Here is a 25,716-nt window from a genome sequence, read left to right on the forward strand (position 1 = left end):
AGTCCTTAAATCTGAATTACATGAGCTCGTGATAATTCACTGCATCTATTTAACCCTCAACCGAACTGTCACGTGTACTAGGAATTTTACCATTAATCATGACCATATGGCAATTTTGAAGGAACATTTTCATGTCATACTCAACATGCATGATAGGCGGACATTTGTCACGCACCTCTGCATGAAAATAGACATTCTCCAAAAATTCCTGTTTTACAATCGGTATGGACCAATTCAGCAGTTTTAATTACACCACTTCAGTTGCCTCATAGCTCACAAGGCATTGCAATCTTCACTATCACGTATCCTACTGCAAGAAACAATCTCACTAATCAATTGAATAGATCTTTAAGTTGCATCATCTCCATGTTGCTTTGATGGAAATGGTCAACCGTTTTTTACTGTGTCTATTGCAAAGCTGCTAAAACGTCCGGTTTCAAAATTCAATCCTTTCCTGGTTCCCTTAAGGTCGGGGCTGTATTTCACGGTCAGAGACGCCTTTCTCTAGCTACAAATTAACATCGATTTTTCTCTGTGTTTAGAAAACTCATGCTTCCACACGGTACGAGCTTCACAACATTATCAACTAACCTCAGAAAAGCCAGAAACAAGTGAAAGATGATATCCCTATGTTGTAAAACAACGCCTTTCTCTCAGACCACTCTTGAGAATTATCAACTTGAGCTTTTGAAAAAGCTACAAATGTCTGGTGTTTTTGGTATTTATGGTCTCACGGTTTTGTCAGTTCACCCTCCATCACAGCATCAGGAGGATGTCCTTATTACTATGCTTGTCACTTTGTTACTGATACACATTGTCATCATATACGTCAAAATCTCTCTGCCTAAATATAATTTCATTACCGTTAAATAGCAGCTTTGGTTTGGTGGTGAAACAATGATACCGTTTCCAGATTAATTCGCATTTGATCTGAATACTTTCCAATCGGAGTTTGTGCTTAATAATTACTGAACTGAGATTATTACCATTTTGAATTATTTCTTCAGCCAATCACTTTGCATAAGTCCACGTTGCCATGACAACCGTCTTAGAGAATGAGCCAATTGAAAGTAGATCGATGGGGACTGCTATTTTTCTTCAAGACAAATTCTGTTCTCGAGTTGTCCTTCCACAGATGGCTGATTACACAGTCTCAAATAGTCGAATCGCAGGTGGTTGTTGAAAACGCAGTTGGCAAACAAATTGGAAACCTGATTCTAACGCCGGCGTCATCATTGTTATTGTTTTTTAGGTATCAGGAAACCCTGGGATGACAATGCGCGGACTTCAAGTGTGATCAAATTGATCAAATTCTAAAATCACTTTGAATAAAAGAAAAAAATCTTATCGTACGAAACCTTTTGTGCAAAGGCCATCATCAAAATCTCAATAAATCGTCCTCAGCCACGTTCGTTCAACATTATATTGACAATATTGATTTGACTTAATACCATAAGTGAACGAAAAGAAGGTCGAGTCGATATAAATCCGAAAAAAAATCGTTTGTTCCTAACTATTAAGCAGTGGGTATTTCCTTCTGTGTAAACAAACTGCAAGTTACTCGGTCTGCCTCTGAATTAACGATATAATTATGTTTGAATAAAAGTGTAATTAAAAGCTTTTTTCTGTCTGGTTGCATGAAGGTAACGTGTTCATAGTTATCCGACAGCTCGTCTCAGATGGTCATAAAAGTTTGTATTAAACAGTAAAACAAGACTTTGCAGTTATTTTTATTGTTAGTTTTATTGTTTTAATGTATTTACACTTGGTACGTACGGCATAAGAGGCGCCATAATACCTACACACGGGTATGATGGATTTGTAAAGCTTCTAAAAATACACTATATATAATCATTTGTTTCGTTTTTATACACCATTGCTAAATGAAACGTTTCTATGCTTACTATTCCGTTGCCTGAACACAGTCTAGTAACATTCATGCAGGTAAAGCAAAATGTTACTATGAGTATAAATGTGTAAATAGTTTTCGAATTGTGACTTTTATGATATTTCGTATACATATCAAGAACATGAAGTTAAAATCGGTGCGTCTGCTTTCATACAGTCTATACGTTGTATGATCACATCAGTACACTAGACGTTAGCAAATGAACTTTCATTGAACCCCTTAATCATCACAGTAAGCCTACAGTAAAATATGATACATTCCAATTGAGCACATCAGATGACAATACATGTACAGGTAACAATCTTTAGGTTCATATTGCTGTAATAGACTGCCAGAAAGACATGTACCTATGTTGTTATTTCCCTTCATCCTCTGCATATTTAACGGCTGGGACGATAACAAGAACCACGAGTGTTGAGAAAAGGGTGATAAACATGAACAACCAGAACATGAGTCTATCGACCACAAGCGCCACCTGTTTCCATTCATCATTCATTTCATTAGCTCTATCCTCGTCATCGTTCTTCTCCACAATCAACTTGAGGTACCTCAGAAGCTCCTCCATCCCTGTTCCTGACCGCTCGTACAGATGCATCCGAACGTCCGAGCTCGAATCCTTATTGGAAAAACTACGTCTTGTAGACGATCGAAATTCAACACTGAGATTATCATCGGATCTTGATCCCATTTCTTGTGGATGATTTGACTTTGGAACTAAGCAGTGATCACCAAGAAGGCGTGAACAGGCATCTGAAGGTTCTGTATCTTTGGTAGGCGTGACTACTATGAATGGCCTGCTTTGATCAACATTGGGGTTTGTGACACAGCTACATCGTACTATAGATGCCAGCAGCTTGAGGACAAGAAATCGCACCCAGTTAGGAACCTCCGCCTGGCTTGGAGGACAGTGGTGAAGTTTTAATATAAAGACAGTCAAGATTACAGACACTGATGCCACAGCCATTGACATGGTTAGGTAGATCTCTGAAATAGAAATAGAAACGTACCATTACACGAATATATATGTTTTTTTGTCAGCTACAGGTGTCTACGCCATCTGACAAATCCTTGTAATGAAACTTAGAATTCATTGTAGTTACAACAAATAGGCGAAAAGCATTAGACTGATATTGTTTTGCTCGACTTGAAACTCAACTTTTCGACTCCTCGACATGGCATGGTCTTGACATGAAACAGTGCTTTGTTAAGGAGCAAAAGTGACGTATTAAGAGAATGCAGTGTAGATAAGAAATGTGAGAATGTGGGGTTTAGGTCGCATTACAGTTACATCACAAATGCCCTATTAAAGAAGCATCGTGTGAGATGCTCTAGAGAGTTTCCAATTCCGTGGAAAGTATACTAATCTTCGACCAAATAAATCAAGTGGCACTGTTTTGGCTAGTTGAAAGATACCACTTACGTGATTAAAGTTGTCCTGAGAAAATTAAAAGGCAGAATCCCAATGAGAAGACTTTATTGTGAATTGTTTTCAACCAGCAGGAAGTTAGACTATTGAGCTAGAGTAGTGATAATTTCACTTGTATTGCTGCCAGTGGCTGATGCTTGGAATGACAAAATCTTTGTTAAAGTCCCTGAGATATATCCCTTTTCGCGAATGAGGCGTACATGTCGTACTTGGTTAAGTAATCTATCACATTAAAGCCAAATCGTCTTAACTGACCACACTCACTGCCTCCTTAGCAATCCCTTGGCCCCCTACCCTCCCTCAACAACAGTTACTGAAAATTCAATATGATCAATCTTATCACTCTTGATTACAAAACAGTTTATGAAAAGAAGAAACTGCTCATTTTTAGTGAGAACACATCAAAAGAAATTCATTGAGCCTGCAAATTGGGTTTTGAAATTGCAATTTTATTTTCAAATTAAATTTGAAAACGTTGAGCGTTACCACACGGCGAAGTTGCAATTGGTTAAATCTCTCTAATCCCGTAAAGGCAATGTGACAGTTCTCATGAGCTGTGTTAACATTGCTCTGCAACTCTGCACTGGTGTGCACACCAGTTTATCGATAAGTCTTAGGGGAAAGAACGTGGTCAATGGAATTCCTTAGATGGTCTGGTTTACACTGAAAACACACTTTGGAAAGGGCAAACGTTCCTATCGTTGGGTTACTTTCTAAATAAATCATGTTGTTACCAAGCCTGACCTTCTTTCGTGGAGGAACCCTCTAAATCAGTTAATCACACAAGTACAACAGAGCATCATTAAGATTCCTTTCATGTTGTTTTTTCACAAAGCAACCTTTATTTCTTATCCCGTTTATAGTTCAGTTCAAATTTCGAAACCCATCTAACATTTACTGATTATATGGTGTCTCGTACCGAGGAGTGGGAGATCGTTTACATGTATATTACTTTTCCTGCTGTGGCTACGGTTGAAACGGCCCAATGCATTTGATCCATCAAAGAAATCTTACACTAATAATTGTTGTAAAGCAATTAAATTTTTAACGCACTCAAGTAATGAAGGCCCGTGTTTTTTTTAACTATGCAATAGTGTGTATGTGCTCCTATCGTGTATTCCCCGTGGGAATTCCAGAATAGAATAGCTTTCCAGAAATCTATGCTGGTCGTAAGAGGCGATAAAATGGATCGGGTGGTCTGACTCCGTGACTTGGTTCATTGCGTGTCATCGTACCCCGATGGTGTGAATCAATACTCACAATAGTAATCACTTACTGGTAAGGTCCGGATTTAAGGTCCGCACCCGAATACCTCTAGGCCAACGTCGTTTAGCTAAATTATTGCTGAGTGCGACGCGAAACAACAAACAAACAGATCCTATCTTGTTTAGAAATATATCCACCATTCTATCAACAAAGTCTGATTTGTCCCTTGATGTCTTTTTTGTAGATTGTATGAAATATACAATAGTCACAATATGGCTATACTACTGCCAAAGTGACATTCAAATTTGAACTCACACACCATAGACAAACATCATAACACTCTATGTACATACTCTCAGCAGTGTATAATCCCCATATCCTCACAACATTGATGTCTTTAACATTATTCATGTACAATTACCAACTTGAAATGTTTGTTTGTTTGTTTTAACGCCGCACTCAGCAATATTCCAGCTATATGACGACGGTCTGCAAATAATCGAGTCTGGAGCAGACAATCCAGTGATTGACATCATGAACATCGATACATGCAATTGGGATCGATGACAGGCATCAACCAAGTCAGCGAGCCTGACCACCCGATCCCGCTAGTCGCCTTTTACGACAAGCAAAGTCGCCTTTTACGGCAAGGATTGGTTGCTGAAGACCTTTTCTACCCCGGATCTTCACGGGTCAACTGAATAACGCATATATACAAGTCATATTCTTTGTGTCGCTGGTAATATAAGGTTTTTTTAAATAAAATAGTGTTCACAATTAATTTCAAGGGCAATTTATTTCCAAACGTGCGTGGATAGATTTTCAAACTTCAGAATCAAACGTCAAACTTCATGTCCGGAAAACAAATAGTGTGTACTATCAGAAATGTTCCACAGAATATTTCCGTTCGAAGAGCAGGACATGCTTTCCCTTTCCTCAAACACTTGGCGTCACCACTGATTTTCAGTGATCCATTCATATGCATTCATCACTATTTTGCCTTCTACACCCAATGGAACCTGTTTCGGCAGATAATCGAGAATGATTATTCTCTGGCGCTGACATGTATATTTCCCAATAAGACTAATCTCTACAAGAAGCTATCTAAGGGAAATTGCTGTTCCCTTATAACACCAGCAAGACTAGTTACATTCCCATAATCATTTCCGCCTGAAGCCTTTTTCAAAACCATCTATATGAAAGTTACTTCAACTCACCAATCAGAGGAACATAGTCGGATGTGGGCGGCATGCTGTCTGCCACCAACAGCATGAACACCGAGTAGGACAGTAGCACTGTAATACTGAGTGTAATCTTCTCTCCGGCATCAGGAGGCAGACAAAAAGTCAGGACGCTCAAGATATTCAGCCAGAAACAAGGAAACAAGATGTTGAGGACATAATACAGGATACGACGATGAATTACCAAGGTAATTGTAACATCCGGGTAAACAGCATCCCCGATTGGGTACACAACTTCATGGCGGACCACTTCGTAAGCAGTTAAACGCCACTCGCCATTTGTTATGTAGTTTGAAATGTCAGCAAGTTCCGATCGGTTGATTAGGTCCACCTGAGCCTTGTCGTATGTCCAAGAGCCGAACTTGAGAGTGCAACGTTGACTGTCAAACGGGAAGTATCTGATGTCGATCTTGCAGGAACTCCGCAATCTAGCTGGGGGTGACCACAGCACTCCTCCTTTATTGTCGACCATAGCATTACAAGGCATGAACCCTGTCGTGTAGTCATCAGCACTGAAATATATAGAGATTGTCTTAAGGGACCGACTATTAATGATAGTTGATGACAAGTTGGAGGGGGACCGAGAAAATCATTGTTCGGATATTAATTGAAATTAAAATAATTTTGCTTCACAAAAAGACATTTAATACATTTTAATGCATAACATGATAAGTGATCATTGATTATTTCGAAACTAATAATAAACTACCGGACAAAAGAAGTATACACCCATGTTTGATGGCCACAAATAAAACAAACAGGAAGTGGTTATTCGACAGTGGTGCATTTAATACGAGTATCACGGTGGTGTTGTGCAGTGTTTCGGTGACTGTTTTCAATTAAGTAAAGGTTTCATTTTAGTGTGTCGAATGCAATTTTCAAGTGTATACCTTCTTTTACCCGACAGTTTAGGTCAACACTTCCATGAGCTAAAGAAGACCTACTTTCTCTTTCTGGTTCAATTGCAATTGATTCAGTAATAAGTACGCGCAACTAGGTGTCGATAAGCTTGTCAGTTGTAATGTGTTCAAGTGACATGTTTATTGGTACATACATATCCCTAACCATCAGTTAGTGCATTGATATACTGTCATGCATACACTTCGGATGTAAACTACAAACATTGATGTAAAGAACTCAGCGAGTATAATGCCGGAGGGACCATTAGTGCTATCGGTGGGGCAGGACATGCCTACCGTTTTATCGAACACATATTTTCATAAATTATTTTCAGTCATCCTTTCAAATAATGGTTACCGCTATTTTGCCTCATTACGCTCGATGACATCTACTTCGTCGGATAATCAAGACTGGTTAATTTCTGGCGTTGACATTAAATATTTACTGAGTGTAGCTGAACACTGATATAATAAAGAAAAATACCTTTTGCACCTTTTTGGTTTATTGGTACATCGATCACACATGATAAAACAATCCATCGTTGTGTACTTAAACTTCCCCGACGTTCCCTTTATGTACTTACTTATTGTAAAGCACTATGTCAGGGAGCCAAAGTTTCTTCGACGGAAGCCTGAACATTTTTAAGCCTCCGAAATCTTCAGGATCCCAATCTATCCGCTCGTCTTTCCAGTTCTGTGAATTCAAACAAGAAGACCATATTTAATAAGTGTCTACGATTGAGTGAATGTTGTTGCAAACCGCAGTCAGCATTATTCCAGCGCTTTCACGGCTATTAAAAACATTTTTTTACGCTCCCTAGAGGGGTATGATGACACACAATCAGAAAGTTCGCACATTAAAACATCTGATCGTCATTATAGTCGACACTTACGACACGCTGGTTTTGTTTCTGCACGAACCTTACTGAATAAAAGGTTATACGACAGCTGAGGTGATCCGACTACCTTATACTTTTTGCACATCAAATGAAAGTATTTCTGGCTAATCTTACTTAATTCACCACACTTTAAGCTTCCAGTCTTCAGAGTGGTTACAGTTGACGTGATTTGCAAACATACCAATGCAAAACTATGGTACTGTTTTCAAATATGTGATATAACCGTGAACCATTCTGATCGAAAGGTGAAAGGTGAAAACCTGATATAACAACTAAACATTAATCAATTGTCACCTAGATGAGTACTTGGTGCTTTGAATGTCAAACGGCTTTTCCACAGACTGTCACTAAATCAAGGCTAAAGTGGTTATTTATTTATATTCCGAGTAAACGTGTCTATTTAAGTATCACCATTCAATATGTCTACTCAAATGTGAAATCAGTTGCTAGGCTGATATTACCTTAATATGATTCACCCACTTACAGTGGGAAGTAAATACGTTGAAGTGAACGTTGGCATTTAGACTTAGAATTAGTTGGATGACACAGGAGATGACGAATGAAGTAGTTATTTGCTTCTAAAAGATAACCATTGAGTCATACTAAAAGGCTGGCAGACCTAAAGTAACACGTGGTCCAAATACATCTTAGTGGGTCTCTCTTTCTGTCCACATCAGCAGTACAACTTGGTTAAACGTATCTCGCAAACTCTTCGACTATTTGTAAATGATATAAGCCAACATCGATGCCCTATATTAAATGACAACTTTAGATATGCTAAAATATATTCAGAGAAACGGAGAAAACACAATTTCTTACTCATTCAACATTAACTGTTAAGACAGGCTGGTGCAATGACGAACGACATCGTGGGCCTCTGGTGTAAACCGATGTTGAGAAACATTAGGAAGCGTTACACATCATTGAGAAAACGCAACTTCTTGCCCATTCATCATGTCTTTTCCTAAATGTTTTTTCATGAAAAATATTAAATATAAACGTTTGACTTCAAATCAAAGCAAAAACAGATACCTGGCACTTTTCCAAGTTTTATAAAGAAGAAACATAACTCCATTTAATTTGACTGATATGTACACATTTCATGATGTAATTGATGTGTTCATGAGATCGCATTTCCTATCTGGTAAGATAGACGCCAACTCACCGATTCCAACCAGGCATTGAGTGTCAAGATCTGGTTCTTCTCATCCTGGAACAGATAGGTAAAACTTGAATGCTTATCTGACATGCTTGTAGCATTGCTAACAAAATAATCTCTTACTATCTTATTGCATTGACACAGGACGTTAAGAGAAAATCCTGGTAACATGTTTCTTATGATTATGGAAAAGGGTTTTGTCGCTTTTGATTATTATCATTATTATTATTATTATTATTAATATTAATATTTACAGATAAAAATAAAAAATGCAGCCAAGAGGGTGTGGGTGATCCTGGCACAGTCAGGCTGGTTAGGCTCATCATCAGCACATCCTTTGGACAAGAAGAAGGAGGATCAGTTAGCTTACAGAGGAGGAGTTATTGACCATCTCGTGGAAGGTCAGGCCTATAGGTACTCAGGGATGCAGGGACGCAGGGATAAACTACAGAATGTCTATATCAAGGAAAAACTTCGGGCAGAGTACAAATGTAGACTTAAGAAAATCCGGAGTTCAGAGCTGAACGTTCGCAATAAAGTTAAAGCAACAAATACTTATGCTGTATCCGTTCTTTCATATTCTGTTGGTGTTGTTGATTGGACGAAACAAGAAATTCAGGGTATTGACACCCTCACACGAAGAATCATGTCAGACATTAGATGCCACAACCCTCGCTCTTCCCTCAATCGCTTATATTTACCAATCATAATGGAAGGACGTGGTTTGATTAATGTTGGGGCTCTTCATGATAGAATTGTTTTGTGCACTTTTGCACACATTTATTTGTCTGATGATCCTCTTGTGAAGCATGTCAAGACTCATGATGAAAACAAGGCATTCCACAATTTTCGCAAACGAGCCAAGGATGTGGGACAATGTTAATGTCAGTGTTGATTTTGTTGATGGTTTTGTACTGCTGAACGGTACCATCAACATCATCTTGTAAATATGGCATGTAGACTATGAAATGTATTTAATGAGACTGTCAACACATTGTCAGTGGATGCCAAGCTTTGGCACAAACATAGTATCTTAAGCGACATGATGGAGTGACTCGATCATTTTATTACCGTCTCCGCTATGCTTGTGGTTTTGACACAGAGGTCCATCCATGGTACGACCCAGAATATGTAGAGGGCGTCATGGAAAATGATAAATACACAATTCCGACTCAGACGCATAAAGAAACAGATCAGCTAAAAGGGGAGCACATTTGGTACCTATGAGGGCACTTCTTGCCTAAATGTCTCTCCTCAAAATGTTACATTGATGTTATCAATGAGGAAGTCCAGTATGTCACATATTGTTTTCTCAGTAAACCTCAGATGCTTTCATTTTTGAAAAATTGTCCTTAACCACTGAAGAAAGATATGTAACTGCATCTATGGTCACCATGTTTTGTAACAAAAGCCCCATGCATCAAGGAATAAAGTTTTTCCTAAAGTTTGTTATGTGGGATAGTGAAATTGAAATATCTGCCAAAAGTCGACTGCACGATTACGATAATATCATGGGAATGTGTTTATGAATCACTATCAATCATGATTGGCCAGTCGCTCTCTTGAAAAAAACACATTATGGACTGGCAAGTCAATTGACAGAATAGTCATGCTATATATGATTTCTTTGAATATATTTGATTGATTTCAGACACATGTTGGTGTTGGTTGGGTGAGTCCATTGCAAAACAATTACATTTGGAAACTGTAAACACATTATCTGCATTTATGACTAAAACAAGTACTTTATGCTGACCTTAGTGCGTGGGAGAATATTAGTTTCGCCGCAGTTAGAAATACTCCAGCCATAGCGCGATGTTCTGTGAATGATTTAGTGTTGGTTTAGCAAACAATTGGTAGATAGCATGAACAACCTTTGAACCATCGGAGTGTGATGTCACACAATCACTCAGATCACGAATTTTTGCAGCAGGCTCCTGTGATAGCTTACCCCCATCTATCGGGGATGTGATTTCATCCAGATCAAACATTCCAGCAGCAGGCTCTATTGATAGGTTATCACCCTCCTTCGGGGTGTGATGTCACACAATCATACATTTTAGCAGCAGGGTCCTCATAAATAGGTTCTTACGATAATCATGGTCTGGTTTCTGGTAAATTTTACCCAATTCCTCAGTCGTCTAAGAGGCCGCAATCCGCTTTACGAGTTGCATCCTATACGATGTGGTGAAATTGAAACACCGTTCAAAGCGAGGTGAATCTCATATGTATCTCACTCACTAAACCATCACACTTCTAATTATTTTGTCTTCAATTGACGTGATTTGCAAATATCCTCATATTCGTCAGCTCGTTCGACGAACATGGAGTTACTGGGAACCTTGGGTGCGCCGAAATCCTACAAAGAAGATTTAGAAAAGCAAAAGAAATAGAGTATTTTCAAAAGTATCTGAATAGTTAAGGATATCTTCTCGTGGTCACAATTCATCCGTTTGCTGTAATTTGAAATTCCAAGTTTGCTCGTTATACAGTGTTTGATGTTCACTCGAGACAATATACATGATCAGCTCTCTTTTCGTTTTAAAATGCTGCCAAATCTAATGTAGATGTGATTATCTAAGTTTGATGGTTACGAGTTGATTTTGACGTTGAATAATGTATTCGATCAACCATATCACGACGTTCAGTTTTGAAGTGTGCGAAAAACCATAGATTGTGAACGTTCACTCTTGGAGTCGAACCCATTGGATCTATCCAGGCTTTAGAAATACTTCTGCACAAAAGCCCCCATAATTATAACGATTACTTAAAACTGCTTGGAGCTTGCATAGTTTTTCTTCTATTTTTCTCAGCACCATTCTCTGCATGCAACACATGACACTCGCATGATTCTTTACCATATGGTTCCGGATTCACGGTGTTAAGAAATATATAAATGTATCTCCGTATCACATTTCCGAACTCGGTGTCCTTTTTCTCGCATTTGTCTGGACCACATTCTATTCCTGTTGTAGTTCCAAATGGCTTTTTCTATCTGATTAAATTTTGTCCATAGCAGAAATGATAGATGATGGATCATTGACTGCAATGATAGTTGAGAAAAAGCATCCAACTGGTAATCGTTAGCATTTTACTCCTAGATTTCATGCCTTTTAATTCCAAAACAGGCAATCGTTGAAAAGCCAGCTCAGAATCGGTGCTAATATAGGATCACGTATGCTGTTCACGATTTCTGGCGCTCTGCGATCCTCGTTGAAGAATTATAATGTAATTGTAGGAATCAGAGGGGAACCACCAAGTCCTATACCGACACTCGGCAGAAGATTACATAAAATTCTGTATTTGGAATTGTAATGTAGAGGTCTGCAAATGTCATCACCACCACTCTGGTGATCAATTGTCGTCTTTGACAGCAACGTCAGACAGTCATTTGGTTTGGCATTTTAAGATTTAGTCATTTGATGAATGATCGAGTGCGAAAATGTTGCTGTCCATCTTGGGCAGGTTGGACTTTTTGATATGTATTTGGTACTGTAAATCGTCGTATGTATTCGCTTAGTCTGGTAACGATCGACAAGGAAACGGATTAAATCATTTTTATATATCATTCGCATTCTCGTAATTAGGCATAACGACAGTCGGGAATTGGAATACATACACACCAACCAAAATGACTTAAAACGTTTATCGGAATTATTGCTTTGTAGGAGTTAAGTATCGATTGCGGGCAATTTGTAATACACACTTAAAGTTAGCCACGGTAGAAAGAACGCAGTGACTGACAAGAACTGAACTATGTAAGAAGAGTCGATGTGTATTTTTATGATATCTTTCACTGCAGATATATATAAAAAGATACACCCGTATTCAAACAATTGCTGAAATTAAGACCCTGCACCATCATGCATGTGTTAACTCCCACAGAAACAACATGGATATATATACCTTCCAATACGATACATGTATCTGCCAAATTGTGGCATCCACAATGTACTTGATAGTGAGTGAGTGAGTGAGTTGGGTTTTAACGCTGCTTTTACGAGTATTCCAGTTATATCACGGCTTGTCAGCTTAATGTGGGAGGAAAGCCCGAAGTGATGCAGGTCTCAGATGTTTACCACTTCGGTGAAACCTACGAGCACGGGTATGGTGCTGAGAAACCTAGAAACATAATCGGGGCGAACCGGGATTCGAACCCACAATCATAGGTTTCTGGCGTGCCCAAGGGACGCAACTCTGCACAGCGAATCGCGGCGCCTTAGACGACTGGGCCATCCGTGCCCCATGTACTTGATACCTGGCCCATATCAAAGTGGTATTTAATATTCAAGTGATCATCGTTAACATTAATTAACACATAATCGAAGATGGCGAAGCTTCATCTGTACCAAGCTACAAGGAACATATGAACGTGTATGCATGTTGGTATCCAGAACTTTTCCAAGGACACAGGATTTCAATGGTATGTGTTTTGTTGATTGTAACAGTTGCAAGGCAGTCATGTGAAAATGTTATTTGGAATACATTTCATATAACACAATAAACACAAAGTTGTGATTTCGTTAAGTTACCTTATTGCCTTGTGTGATAGCACCGGGTTTGTATTCTTAAAGGTTTTCTCACAATAATATTCATTACCAACAACGTGCAGTTTGCAAAATACATCGTTGTAATGTCTGATTCATGATTGGTTTACAATGACCTATTTGATTGCATCTGTTTTATTATGCACCAATTGACTTTCACTTAAATTGCTTCCTTCTTATGCACATGTAAATTCGAGAATGCAAGAGAATAATCAGTCTAGATCATCTGCCGAAACACCATCCATTTGGCGTAAAGTGCAAAATAGCTGTGAAAATTATATGAATGGACCACTGAAAATCAGTGATGACACCAGGTGTTCGCGAACTAAGACCTTCAGCAATATCCTTGGTATTTTGCAGCTGAATATGTTTGTTTGTTATTTGCTCAGGGATTATGCAGTATGTGTTCACGTGTAATGGCGTCACGTATATTCGGCTTTTCCTCTATGACATTGTCATTTCATTATTAAAATCGAATAAAACGTTGTGATATCGATAGCTTCTGGTGGAAATAGATATTCGAATGAGGTTGTATGAAACACTTAGTTCTTGTCGACATAATAATTCAATAATGCTTGGTGTTGCATGAATGTATTTGCATGGGTATAGCATTATATAGATATTATCAGAGAAAACTGCCAACTGCAATCACGTGCTACTCTTTTCACAAAAGATTACTAGCTACACAGTAAAAAAAAATGAAAATGGAAAGAAAGAATGTTGAAAATTTTAAAGTCATTTTTATGCTTCAAAACTTTCCTTCCAAACGTTGTCAGTGACTAATGCTATAATTGCAATTCTGTTTGCAAAACAAAGAGGTATAGGGGTGACGTTACTGATTTCCACACACACAAATATGTACAATTAGAACGCAATCAAGAGGGGAACTGATAGCGTCTTTACCATACATGATATTATTAACAGCCAGTGGTGAATGAAGTGCAAATAATGTGTGTTATCAAATAGCCACATTGAATGTCATGTGATGGAACTGTCGCGTGTTGCCGTGTCATCTTTTGACCTCTTAAAGAGGCTATGGATTCAGTATGGTAATGGTATTGTAATTTCCATATATGCGGCCCGGGATATGTAGGCGTTGATATGTTGACATAGCACAAGCACAATTAGAACACGTGTCCTCTCCACGCTATTTTGCCCAACGCTGATACATTTATACCAACAAAAGGAATTGTAATTATGTTCAAATGTTCTAAATTCACATTATGTCATCTATTTAACGTTGATTAAATCAAGATATTACACAGTAAAATGAATAAAGCGTATCACCCAGTAACATCATCTTTGTTGAAATTAGAAATATAAAATAAATGAAATATATTCAAAACATTTTCTGAGATCTCATTATGGTAATATAACATTGCGTCATCAAATCTAGATATGAGAAAAGAGGATCAATGTGGTTCATCAAAAACCAGGGACTGAAAGCCACAAGCAAGAACAATTCTTCTTGAACAAGCAGTGGTGAAATTTACTTTTCATTCAAATGCGAGGATGACGTCAGAGAATGCATCTTTCCACAAGTGAAATATATGATAAAAAGATATTATTTGGAAATTGAATTTGCCCATCTGATTTTCATCAATGTCCCCAGTGCCGTTAGCCATGTTAGAATGGCGTGTACAGAGACCCGCAAGGGAAGCATAGGAAGTTTTAATGCAGAAGCGCCGATATATTTTCACTTGCAATATCGACTTAACCCTTTAATAGCTGTCTGGGGAGTATACACCGAGGAGGTTTGGACATCAATCATATTGATACAGGGGATTATAAGATGAAGGATGAGCAGCAGCTCCCTGCTGGATTACATTTTGTTCTTCGCACAGCGACTGTCAACCGAGAATAACAAATTTGTCATCAACGATTACATGATAGAAAAATGTTGTGACCGTATTTTCAATACTTTGAATTCAGACCGTCTCTGTCCTTTGATTTAAAATGCATAATATTTCAGAGAAAATTGCCAGAAGTCAACTTCAACGCGACTGACGATAAAGAGGTGCTAATAAAAATCAATCTGTATCTTTAGGCATGCTCTTTGCACAGTTTGCACAAATAAGTTTAAAAACTATTTGACTCTTCTCGAAAGTGCTAAAGCTCGTCTGAGAAATATTACGTTGAAGGTGGCAGGTGCATTTATCACGGTGTGAGGTACACATGGGTGCATTAACTGATTTACACAGGAAAGAGGATTCCAGGCCTATAATTAGTTTATCCTGCCAGGCTCAAAGTCCTATCATATCGAGTAGTGTCATCGTTGCATAAAGTATTGTTTTGTCGAAAGCTCTTTCCCGTCTTTATGTGATACTGATCAATTGAACATGTGCACGGGAAGCGACGACCAACTTGGGAACAAGAATCAATGTCACTGATATGCCACACGGATTGGCAGCCAAAAGAACGATTATAACAGTCTTGGAGATTTTTTCTTTCTGATATATCAGCTAAATGTATAGACGTGGTTTGAGGCCACACCAACGCTTGTGTGGAACATGTCTGTCAGAGAAACAACAATCCCTTTTGGCTTCTTTAATCTTTGCTGATGCATTGTCAGTCGTATTCGTGAAAGATCTTTATTTTCTTATGTGGTTTTCTTAATTGACTTCATTGGATTGGGGAATTATATTTGTACATTGCAGGAACAAACGTCCCTATTACCAATATATGCAAAATCAGATATGATGTGTAAACATGGGAGTAGAAGTATACCCAGACATCAAGTCTGCTTTCAAATAATGACTTTAATATCTTTATATTTACCCAGGGCCTCTGTGTTAGTGCGTTACGGGCTGTTTTCTTCAAGTCACAATTTAGGGATATGAGTTAGATGATTATGTCAAATGCTAAAGTTTTGAACAGATTTTAACATGTATTATGGATATACAGTCGACTAAAGAGTATGGTTTTCCATCGCAGACAACAAATGTCCGGCTATTTCACGGAGATGGTCACCAAGATAGGGTTTCAAACTCTGAAACCAAGTGGAGACACGAGGGCGTTTACAACTGAATATTTTAACCACTAAACTACCCCCGTGTCTCAAACCAGGTTTTAGTCCACATCTTACAATATTCCAGCAATATGCTGGCGGGAAACACCTGAAATGGGCTTCACATGTTGTAGAAATGTTGAGAATCGAACCCGTGTCTTCGGCATGTCAAACGAACGCTGTAACAATAAGGCTACCCGCGACCCCCACCCCATCCAATTCGTCCTTCTCATCACATCTCAATGAAGCAGGACAGAACAGTATACGATTGGATATTGTTATTATTACTTCTTCCAAATTACCTTTCAACATAGCATTTATGCCTCCCAATATTCACTTAGCGTGTGTATAACATGATTTGTGTAATTTCAACATAAATCATATAATAAACACCCATTAGTTTGTGTGAATGGTTTAAATAAAAGCAATCTTGCAACGATAATCTGACAAGAATAGGGATATAAACATAGCTAAGTGCGTCCGAGCTGTTAATAAATAGCACTAACAGTGCATAAACATCCATTTGTGACCAGCTGCATTACCATTATAAGTGGTATCTATATAGTCTATCAGAGATAGCGACACAAATGCACAAACAGGTTATGTTAGCATCATGCAACGCCGTCTAAATGAACATAGAAGCGTTTATATGGTTAACCCATGGCATCTAGCTTATCACGTTATCACCTGTGTATGAAGGAACCAGGTGCTCCCGCAGCTAATGTTGAGTAGATGTATTTAATATCCTCTTTTGAAGAGAGACTAGCTTTAGCATCCTAGGCAACCGCTGCAATCTGTCCAGTGATAATATACCACGTGAAATTTGAAACCACCATATCGCCGGTCATGTCTTATGATGATATGCCGAAAATGCAGATATTTCTTGATTTCAGACATTTTTATGAATTTTGTCCCCCAATGAATTAAATACACTCTTGGTTCAATGGTTCTATGATTTTCAGATATACCATTCTTACTGAAAATCAGTAGCCACGTTTCAGAATTAACATGACAAATTGTTAGTTTCACACAAATGGTAAAATTACAGACTCGAAAGAAACATTAGTTCAGTGAACAACTCACCATGTCCATGATCTGGATGAGATTAAAGTTGAAAAACACTTCCACATTTTCGGAGGAGTTGAAGACGGGACGGACGCTGGTGTCATACACCCGAGGGTTGAACAACCTTCGCAGGAGCCTCTGTTCGTCCGGTAGCTTCCCTGTCACAGCCCCCACTGGATGAAACACAAAGACACCGGTCAGTACCCACACCTGAGCACACACAGAGACCAGGGCACGTCCACTGCCAGGCATTAGCTCTCTCATAATGATTAGCTTGTACCGTCGCCGCGTGATGGGCCAGACCAAAGTAGCTCTCAGATCGCTACCATCAAGCTGCCACGCTTAACCCCGGAAACGTTCCCGAACCTCACATACATGCACAATCCGAAAAAATCCTGAGATGAATTGTCGCTGTTCCAAGGAGAGTAATATGACTGCACAGTGGGCCAAGTTTGTTTTGAAAGCTACAGAGCAAGAGCTAATACAGGCTTCTATGGGCTGGCGCACCATCCACGATAAGCCTTAGTTTCGATACACGAGTGTAGACGGATAGCGTTGCAGGCTGAACCTGCCAATATGAAGTCCCAGCTTATGTAACCTCTTCTCGGGATCTACATTATTCGGCGATTTACGGAACGGGGAGCTTTATCTGTCGTATATCAACAGTTGTCCCGAGAAAGAAAACACGTCTTTTCAACTTCTAGCCTTTACAGTAGTATGTGACGTCAGAGACATACCCTACCCTTCGTCTGCACTCGCCCCTATCGCTACACCGTCTCCCAAAGCAATCTTGAACCGTGAATGACTATGCTTTCTTTGATAATTCCACCACCTTTCTGTGTTTGTTTAGAAAATATTCATATATTTAAACAACAAATATCTCAGTCCATTTTGTAAATAGGCAGTGTAAACCTCTACGTTTCTATTGCAAACAAATAACATATTATCATAAAGTTTCAGCGGAGCATTTGACTCTATTCAGTAAGACAGTGCTTTGAATCTGTCCTTGCATTGATCTCCTTTCAACTGGGTCTTAAGAGCCGGTGATATATGTTATAAAGCACACACTTAACATGCTTGAAGCGTGGGGCGATATAACGGGACAGAAAACTAGCGAGTTCTCACAGGCGTGCAATGCCTGACTTAGACATGTTTCGTTATGCGAACAATTAACACCGGGTTATGGGCGTAACAATCATGAACATTCGGATTCATAGTATGTTTCCTAAATGTTAATTTCATCGAAGAGTCTCTCCCATCTTTTCCAATAATCAACAAGCGGTGGTAGAATAACTGAACCTGTCTGTCTGTATACGTAGAGATCGTGTATGGTGCTTTGCAATCATTATTTATCTATTAAGTACAATATTGCAAAGTCGGTGAACAGGCGCAGCCCATGCTGTTGTCCTCCAATTAACTTGTCCAATGATACCTTTGAATTCTGAATAATTCAATGCAAGGGAATATCGTAAACAACATGAATTTCATATTTAACAAAGGACTTATCGCCAATTTCTATTGCATTTAAAGGGTTCATTTGGAATCAGTTCAATGCCTTCATTGATTCAAACATGCTGAACGACATAAGATACTGTTGATCCTAAAAGAAAGGATTACTTTATATTCAACGAATCAGTTATCGTGCTCTTAAAGTAATATAACCTTAGCGATCCCAGCTTGGACACGTCAAAACAGATATACGCTCAATGATAAGACTACCTTTCAAGGAGGGCGCAGAAATAAAAATTCCCGGACTGTCTTTATTGCGCTCCTGAATTGGTAGTCTGAGCAATAATAGGCGCTGGGAGAAATGTCACTCAGTCAAGAATATATATAGTCGGCCTGGTGGATAGCTTTGAAATGAACGTTTAACACGCGCTTTTCATTGAGATGAATAGGGAAGTAAATGCCTGTTGTGCTTTGGATGTCCACAGGCAACTCATTTACAGCATGGGGTCCCGTCTCTCAACAGTATTTGTATGCTGGCAATCGCACAGTGCAGTTCGATTAAAGCTTTTAAGTCGTTTCATTAGATACCTATTTTCCAATTTCAAAATAACTTTTTATCTAATAATTAGTTCTATTTATGGCAACTTCGCGGTAGGGTGTTTGAAGGCTAATATGTTACCCACATGTACGTTGATTTATAGCACCACGGGTAACTTTAGAGGAAGACAAGGTGAACGTGTATTCAGTCAAACAAAAACTGAGCATTTTACCTAAATTAATATTATGTATAAATGAAGCTGTTCGTTTGATTAACTCCGATTTTTGTGTTATGTGTAAATGAATATATATTAGCCCTTTGCAGCAGCTAGTAAAGGCAGCAAAGCTTTTTTGAGTTTCGGTATCAAATCTGCACCGTATTTGAGACTAGCAAACGTACTAGAATAATTCAAAATGTTTACTTTGTCATACTACATGTATATATGATTATCTTAATTGATATACTGTGATAATTAAGATTAACATTTATGTGATGAAGAGAAATTAAAACTTTTACTCTACCAGACTATTTCTCGAAACATTATTTTTCGATTTTATCTTTTGACACTTACAGTTACGTAAAGATTTGTGAAATCAGACGCATAGCTATAGTCTTGATCAATACAGCATAAAACGCAATCTGATGCCAACCGCTCATAGCTTAGCAATCGTTGTGAACTGTTAGTGGATTTTACAGATGTTAATAAAGTGTGCAAATATTGAATGGCACAACTCTGATCTCGGGATCGTTAATTATACACCATGTCGATGAAAGAAATAATGAAATTTGGCCCCCTGGGGAAAATATTGTAACAGCACGAAATTGGCCTTGGTTAGAACACGATTTACACTGTGATTGGAGTCCAACGTCATGTTATCTGCTGGCTACTGTAATTGGCTGTGTATGCTTTAGATATTACATACAGCAATATTTGGGAAATGCCCAGAGGCGTATATAAATGTATCACTTTCTCCTTAGTTCGGAGCGTGCTAGAAGGTATATAGAACCTCAGGGTGATTCAGTAGAGATACAAATACTCCCAGAGGAAGCTACATCCTTGGCATGCGGTCAATTCATAACAAAGGCTCCACCGGTTACTGTAGAACTCTCTTTACTTTGGGGACCCTGTCGTGTAGTAAATAGCTTTTGTGTTAACATATTACCGTGATACTCGTGTATGGCGAACGTCTTTTCTAACCGGCAGCACTTGTCGTTTTTAATGACATGATTGTGGTCGACATTCGGAGATTTGTTCATGTGTCATTAACACATAAATCAAGACATCCCACAGTTATTTATGTTGCAATGTGTATATCGATCTTTTACCTGATCAATATTTTCGAAAGGAATCACACGATTCAATCGAATACACAGAAATATGTTTCCAACTCTCTTCTAGTAATTGTATTGACCTTTTAATATAAATCCGTTAAACATATTGTACAATATAACGTAAACTCCAGAGAATTATGAGCCTCGATTATCCGCCGAAACATATTCCACTTGGCGTAAAAGGAAAAAATAGCGGAAACAACTGAATGATCACTGAAAATCGGTGATGATACCGGTATTTCACGGAAAGGGTAAAGCATGTTACGCTAGTAGTATAGCTGGTATGATCATGATTTACTGTCGGAGGAAATTCAAGAGTGACCTTTACCATTTGATTGGATCTCATTGTTCTGACACTATTGAATATATATATGGGACAAAGTATTCAAAATAACAATCAGCAGATCCTGACGCGACTAAAGGCTGTAACTCTGAATTGCAGCACCACAGACGATAGAGACACTCACGCCTCCTATAATCTTGAAGAAGAAAAGCCACACGTGCAAAACTATATTTTTCTTTTCTGGCATCTGGCCGAAAATCTCACGTTCACCTTGTAATATGCCCTTTGTCTGAATGGTGATATCTATAAACACACTCTAAACTTGTGTTAGTTTTGACTGAACTGTCACTGTAATCACCACTTCCGTAATATATCTGATGCAACCAGACGCATTATAGAGACAGTAGTGATCCTCCAACAGGTGCAGTCATGTGAAGGTAACCTTCACACACAGTAAAACATTCGGCTTATATCTAAGTGGATAGGTTACTCATACTGCATCTTACTGCATCCTGTATCCTTATCACTATGTTCCCTTCAAATCATCAAGTACACGATAATACAACAAATCAATGTCAATCTTATTTGCATTGTTCCCTACTGTAGATTCACTGTACGGCTAGGTGAATAGATATGCAGTGTACGTCTAGCTCTCGGCGTAAGTAATTAGAGATTTTTATAAATGCATATCATATTGCTTTTAACAAGATACAAATAAGTACCGTTCATACTGTCGTCGATGTTGTACAGCATCACATCACTACGAATATACATATTCTTTTTTCATGCTAATATTATTAATACATACAGGAGACAGACAATCCTGAGCCACACGATGTGTAACCCAACGCAGTCCAAGGCTATTTTCCCTTGGAAATATGATTTGATGGAAATATTTGGTCACACCTGACTGGAGAAATATCAGCAACCCATTCTTGTCGTAAGAGGCGACTAGCGGGATCGAGTGGTCAGGCTCGCTGACTTGGTTGATGCATGTCAAATTGTGTTCATGATGTCAATCATTGGACCATCTGGTCAAGTCTCGATTATTTACAGACCGAATCTTAACTTGAAGATTACTGAATCCGGAGGTGTACATGCAAATGGAACCAGATTCATGTACTGGAATTGTAGATAAAAAAAAATATTTGTAGATTGATTGTAAGTTATCGAACTTGTGTAGATGTAGGTGGACTGTGGGATAACGTCGTGGAATTATAGATATTAAACTTGATTATCGAACTGGAATCATAGATGGAGCTCTATTATCGAACCGGAGTCAATGGAGAACTGAATTATCGATCTTGGATAGCAGGGTGATGTACCATGCGTGATGACAGTTGATTATACCTGTATGGGTAGACGGAACTAGATTATTAAGTTCAATGAAACTTAATGGAACTGGAATATCAAACTTGATTTGCAGAATTGTAGATGGAACAGAAGGGTTGGAGTTGGATAAGTGAGTTCATTTGATAATTAAAGCGGAATATGTTGTCGAAAAATAGAAGCTGACGTGTGGGTGGAAATGTCTATTACAAAGTCGTCGGGTAAATGGAGCCTGCTAGCCCAGCTATTAATCGTAAAGTGTGAACACTAGACGTGTTTACTGATTGTGTAAATTCATATCATATTGCTTTTAACAAGATACAAATTAGTCCCGTTCATACTGTCGTCGATGTTGTACAGCATCACATCACTACGAATATACATATTCTTTTTTCATGCTAATATTATTAATACATACAGGAGACAGACAATCCTGAGCCACACGATGTGTAACCCTACGCAGTCCAAGGCTATTTTCCCTTGGAAATATGATTTGATGGAAATATTTGGTCACACTTTACTGGAGAAATATCAGCAACTCCTGCTTGTCGTAAGAGGCGACTAGCGGGATCGAGTGGTCAGGCTCGCTGACTTGGTTGATGCATGTCAAATTGTGTTCATGATGTCAATCATTGGACCATCTGGTCAAGTCTCGATTATTTACAGACCGAATCTTAACTTGAAGATTACTGAATCCGGAGGTGTACATGCAAATGGAACCAGATTCATGTACTGGAATTGTAGATAAAAAAGATATTTGTAGATTGATTGTAAGTTATCGAACTTGTGTAGATGTAGGTGGACTGTGGGATAACGTCGTGGAATTGTAGATATTAGACTTGATTATCGAACTGGAATCATAGATGGAGCTCTATTATCGAACCGGAGTCAATGGAGAACTGAATTATCGATCTTGGATCGCAGGGTGATGTACCATGCGTGATGACAGTTGATTATACCTGTATGGGTAGACGGAACTAGATTATTAAGTTCAATGAAACTTAATGGAACTGGAATATCAAACTTGATTTGCAGATTTGTAGATGGAACAGAAGGGTTGGAGTTGAATAAGTGAGTTCATTTGATAATAAAAGCGGAATATGTTGTCGAAAAAAAGAAGCTGACGTGTGGGTGGAAATGTCCATTACAAAGTCGTCGGGTAAATGGAGCCTGCTAGCCCAGCTATTAATCGTAAAGTGTGAACACTAGACGTGTTTACTGATTGTGAATAAAAAGGACATCACCGGAATACATAATTATACATGATATATTGACCAGAATTGGAAATCAAAGAAACAACTTTATCGAGCTCATAGATTGCCTATTCTTATCTATGCATATTAATTCAAGATAGTGGATATCTCTTCGTTGGGGATTTATGATAAAAGGCCGAGTTCAATTTTCCCCTCAGGTTAGGTAATATTCCTTATGTCCAGACATTGGGTGTTTGCTCTTCACAATCATGGTGGTACTGAGACTTTTTATACTGATTTCGAAAAACGTAACAGACTACTAGCAAGAAAATTAATTTATCAAGGTCGTGAAAAGGTGGCCTATGGGTCTCATAAAAGGGTTTTGTTATAAATACTCTGAATTATTGTGCGTATTTGTCAGTACTGGGAGGGAGAGGGGGGGGGGGGGGGGGGGGGTGTTCTGGATTCTCAGTCCTTTCCTCGTTTGTCATTTATTTAGTTCATTGCTTTTGCGTAAACATGAGATCGTTATTGACAGCACTTATGAAAACAAACATGAAAATTCCTGGGAAAAGATATATATCTTAATGTATTGTAATCAAAGTGTCTGTTCCCATTAAAATGGCATTAATCATACACAATCACGGATTTAGTAAAAACGACATGAAACATGACATTTGAATCTAGCTGTAATTATAAAAATAACTATTTGAAACCATTAGAAACATGAGACTGAAGGAACTTATTATTACTCTAAAATGTCAGTTTCCATTGGAGTTTTCAATGTTAAACATTGAAATGACATTTAAAACATTGTTTTAAATTGCCATATGCTGCAAAGTGCTTGCGTTCCTGGAGCCATGGTTTCGTAGTAAGTGGATGTGTCTCGTTAGGAAACCGATTTCATTTGGATGTATGCAGTTGGCAGCTTAAATCGTGAACTGACTGTTCTCTACAGTTGCTCATTAATGCAGGTAACGTATGCAAAGAGCTATTGAAACAACTGTTTCTCTATGTTCTACAACAAATATTTTATGACATTGATCTTGTCTTGCTTTGTGTAAACACGTGGGTAAGAAGAGTATTTCAGTTTTATAACATTGTGGTTAATGTTGAATGAAAGTGACGCATGTTATAGACGTTTAATCTAAATCTAATCCCACGAGGATATCAGAGTCAAAAGTTTCATTCCTCTATCTCTCGGGATTTAACGCAAAAACCAAACCAAATACGCAAAACCAAAACCAAGCTTCTAGCAAAATCAGGCCATGTGAACAGGCATAAAAACGAGTTTAAATGATTCCAGATGAAGAAATCCTTAGACCTTTGGCATTTATGTTGTCAATCCTTTTTCTAAAATCAGGATTAGGGGGTGGTATATCTAAAGTCGGTGTATGCAAACAACTCAATCTTCTGCTGCCAAAGAGCTCCCTGTTTCATCAGAACCTTGCCCCAGACGTCCAAGTTCATATACAGCACAGTGAGGTATTGGCATCTAATACATCAGACCTCATTGGACTGACAGTTGGCGCTCCAGCAGGGGACAAATTGCCTCTAGAACTGAGCGCGACCTGTGGAACCAGCAATTATTTCAATCACTGTGTCGTCCCATGTATCTAATTGAGGACTTTACTATTCATTCGGACACGGAGGTAGCCCATCAGGGTTTGGAAATATCCGACTGAAGTTGGAGGTCTGACTGACTACAATCGTCATTCATGGACGTACATGCATCGATATTGCCGAAACCCAGCCAGAGAGGAAACGGGTTAAACGTCACTACATTAAATGTCAAAGGGAAATTTGTGTTAAGCTGCGCTGATTGAAATTAAACACTTGGACGTCTACATAAACCTTATTCATTATTTCGAAGCGATGTGATGCATGGCAATCCGTGAAGCAAATACCTGGAGACATGAGCATAACACGTCTTGTATGCGAGCAATAGCATCGATAAACTAATACACAAATATAATATTGGAAAAGGATAATAATTGTATTTGCTACAATACTAAAATAACAAAGAGCCAATACAATATATAAGTGTATTGATACGGGTGCAAGAAAACCTAATAAAACAAACATCTTTTATATGTTATCTTATTGTGTTACATTGAACACATGTAAAATTGCTATGAAATCACTTCAAAATTGCAGATAGATTCAAATAGTCGCTTTGGGCATTCAGAAATAGTCTGTAGGTTAGACACAACCACTTGTAACCATCACGTAAG

The 25,716-nt window shown here is 38.4% G+C and overlaps 1 protein-coding gene across 1 annotated transcript; it reads right to left on the reverse strand.

The window, feature by feature from the left end:
- Positions 1-1,724: 1,724 nt before the first annotated feature.
- On the reverse strand, positions 1,725-18,116 carry LOC124131512 (neuronal acetylcholine receptor subunit beta-4-like). Its single transcript, XM_046494803.2, has 5 exons — positions 17,377-18,116; positions 8,746-8,790; positions 7,266-7,375; positions 5,759-6,294; positions 1,725-2,893 (listed from the first exon to the last, which is right to left on the reverse strand). Exons 1-5 carry the CDS (start codon positions 17,620-17,622, stop codon positions 2,265-2,267), a joined length of 1,566 nt encoding a protein of 521 aa, XP_046350759.1. The 5' UTR covers positions 17,623-18,116; the 3' UTR covers positions 1,725-2,264.
- Between the last annotated feature and the right edge of the window lie 7,600 nt (positions 18,117-25,716).

The sequence above is a fragment of the Haliotis rufescens genome, unplaced genomic scaffold (assembly GCF_023055435.1).
Source record: "Haliotis rufescens isolate VD_foot unplaced genomic scaffold, xgHalRufe1.0.p SCAF_1, whole genome shotgun sequence".
NCBI classification, from domain to species: Eukaryota; Metazoa; Mollusca; class Gastropoda; order Lepetellida; family Haliotidae; genus Haliotis; species Haliotis rufescens.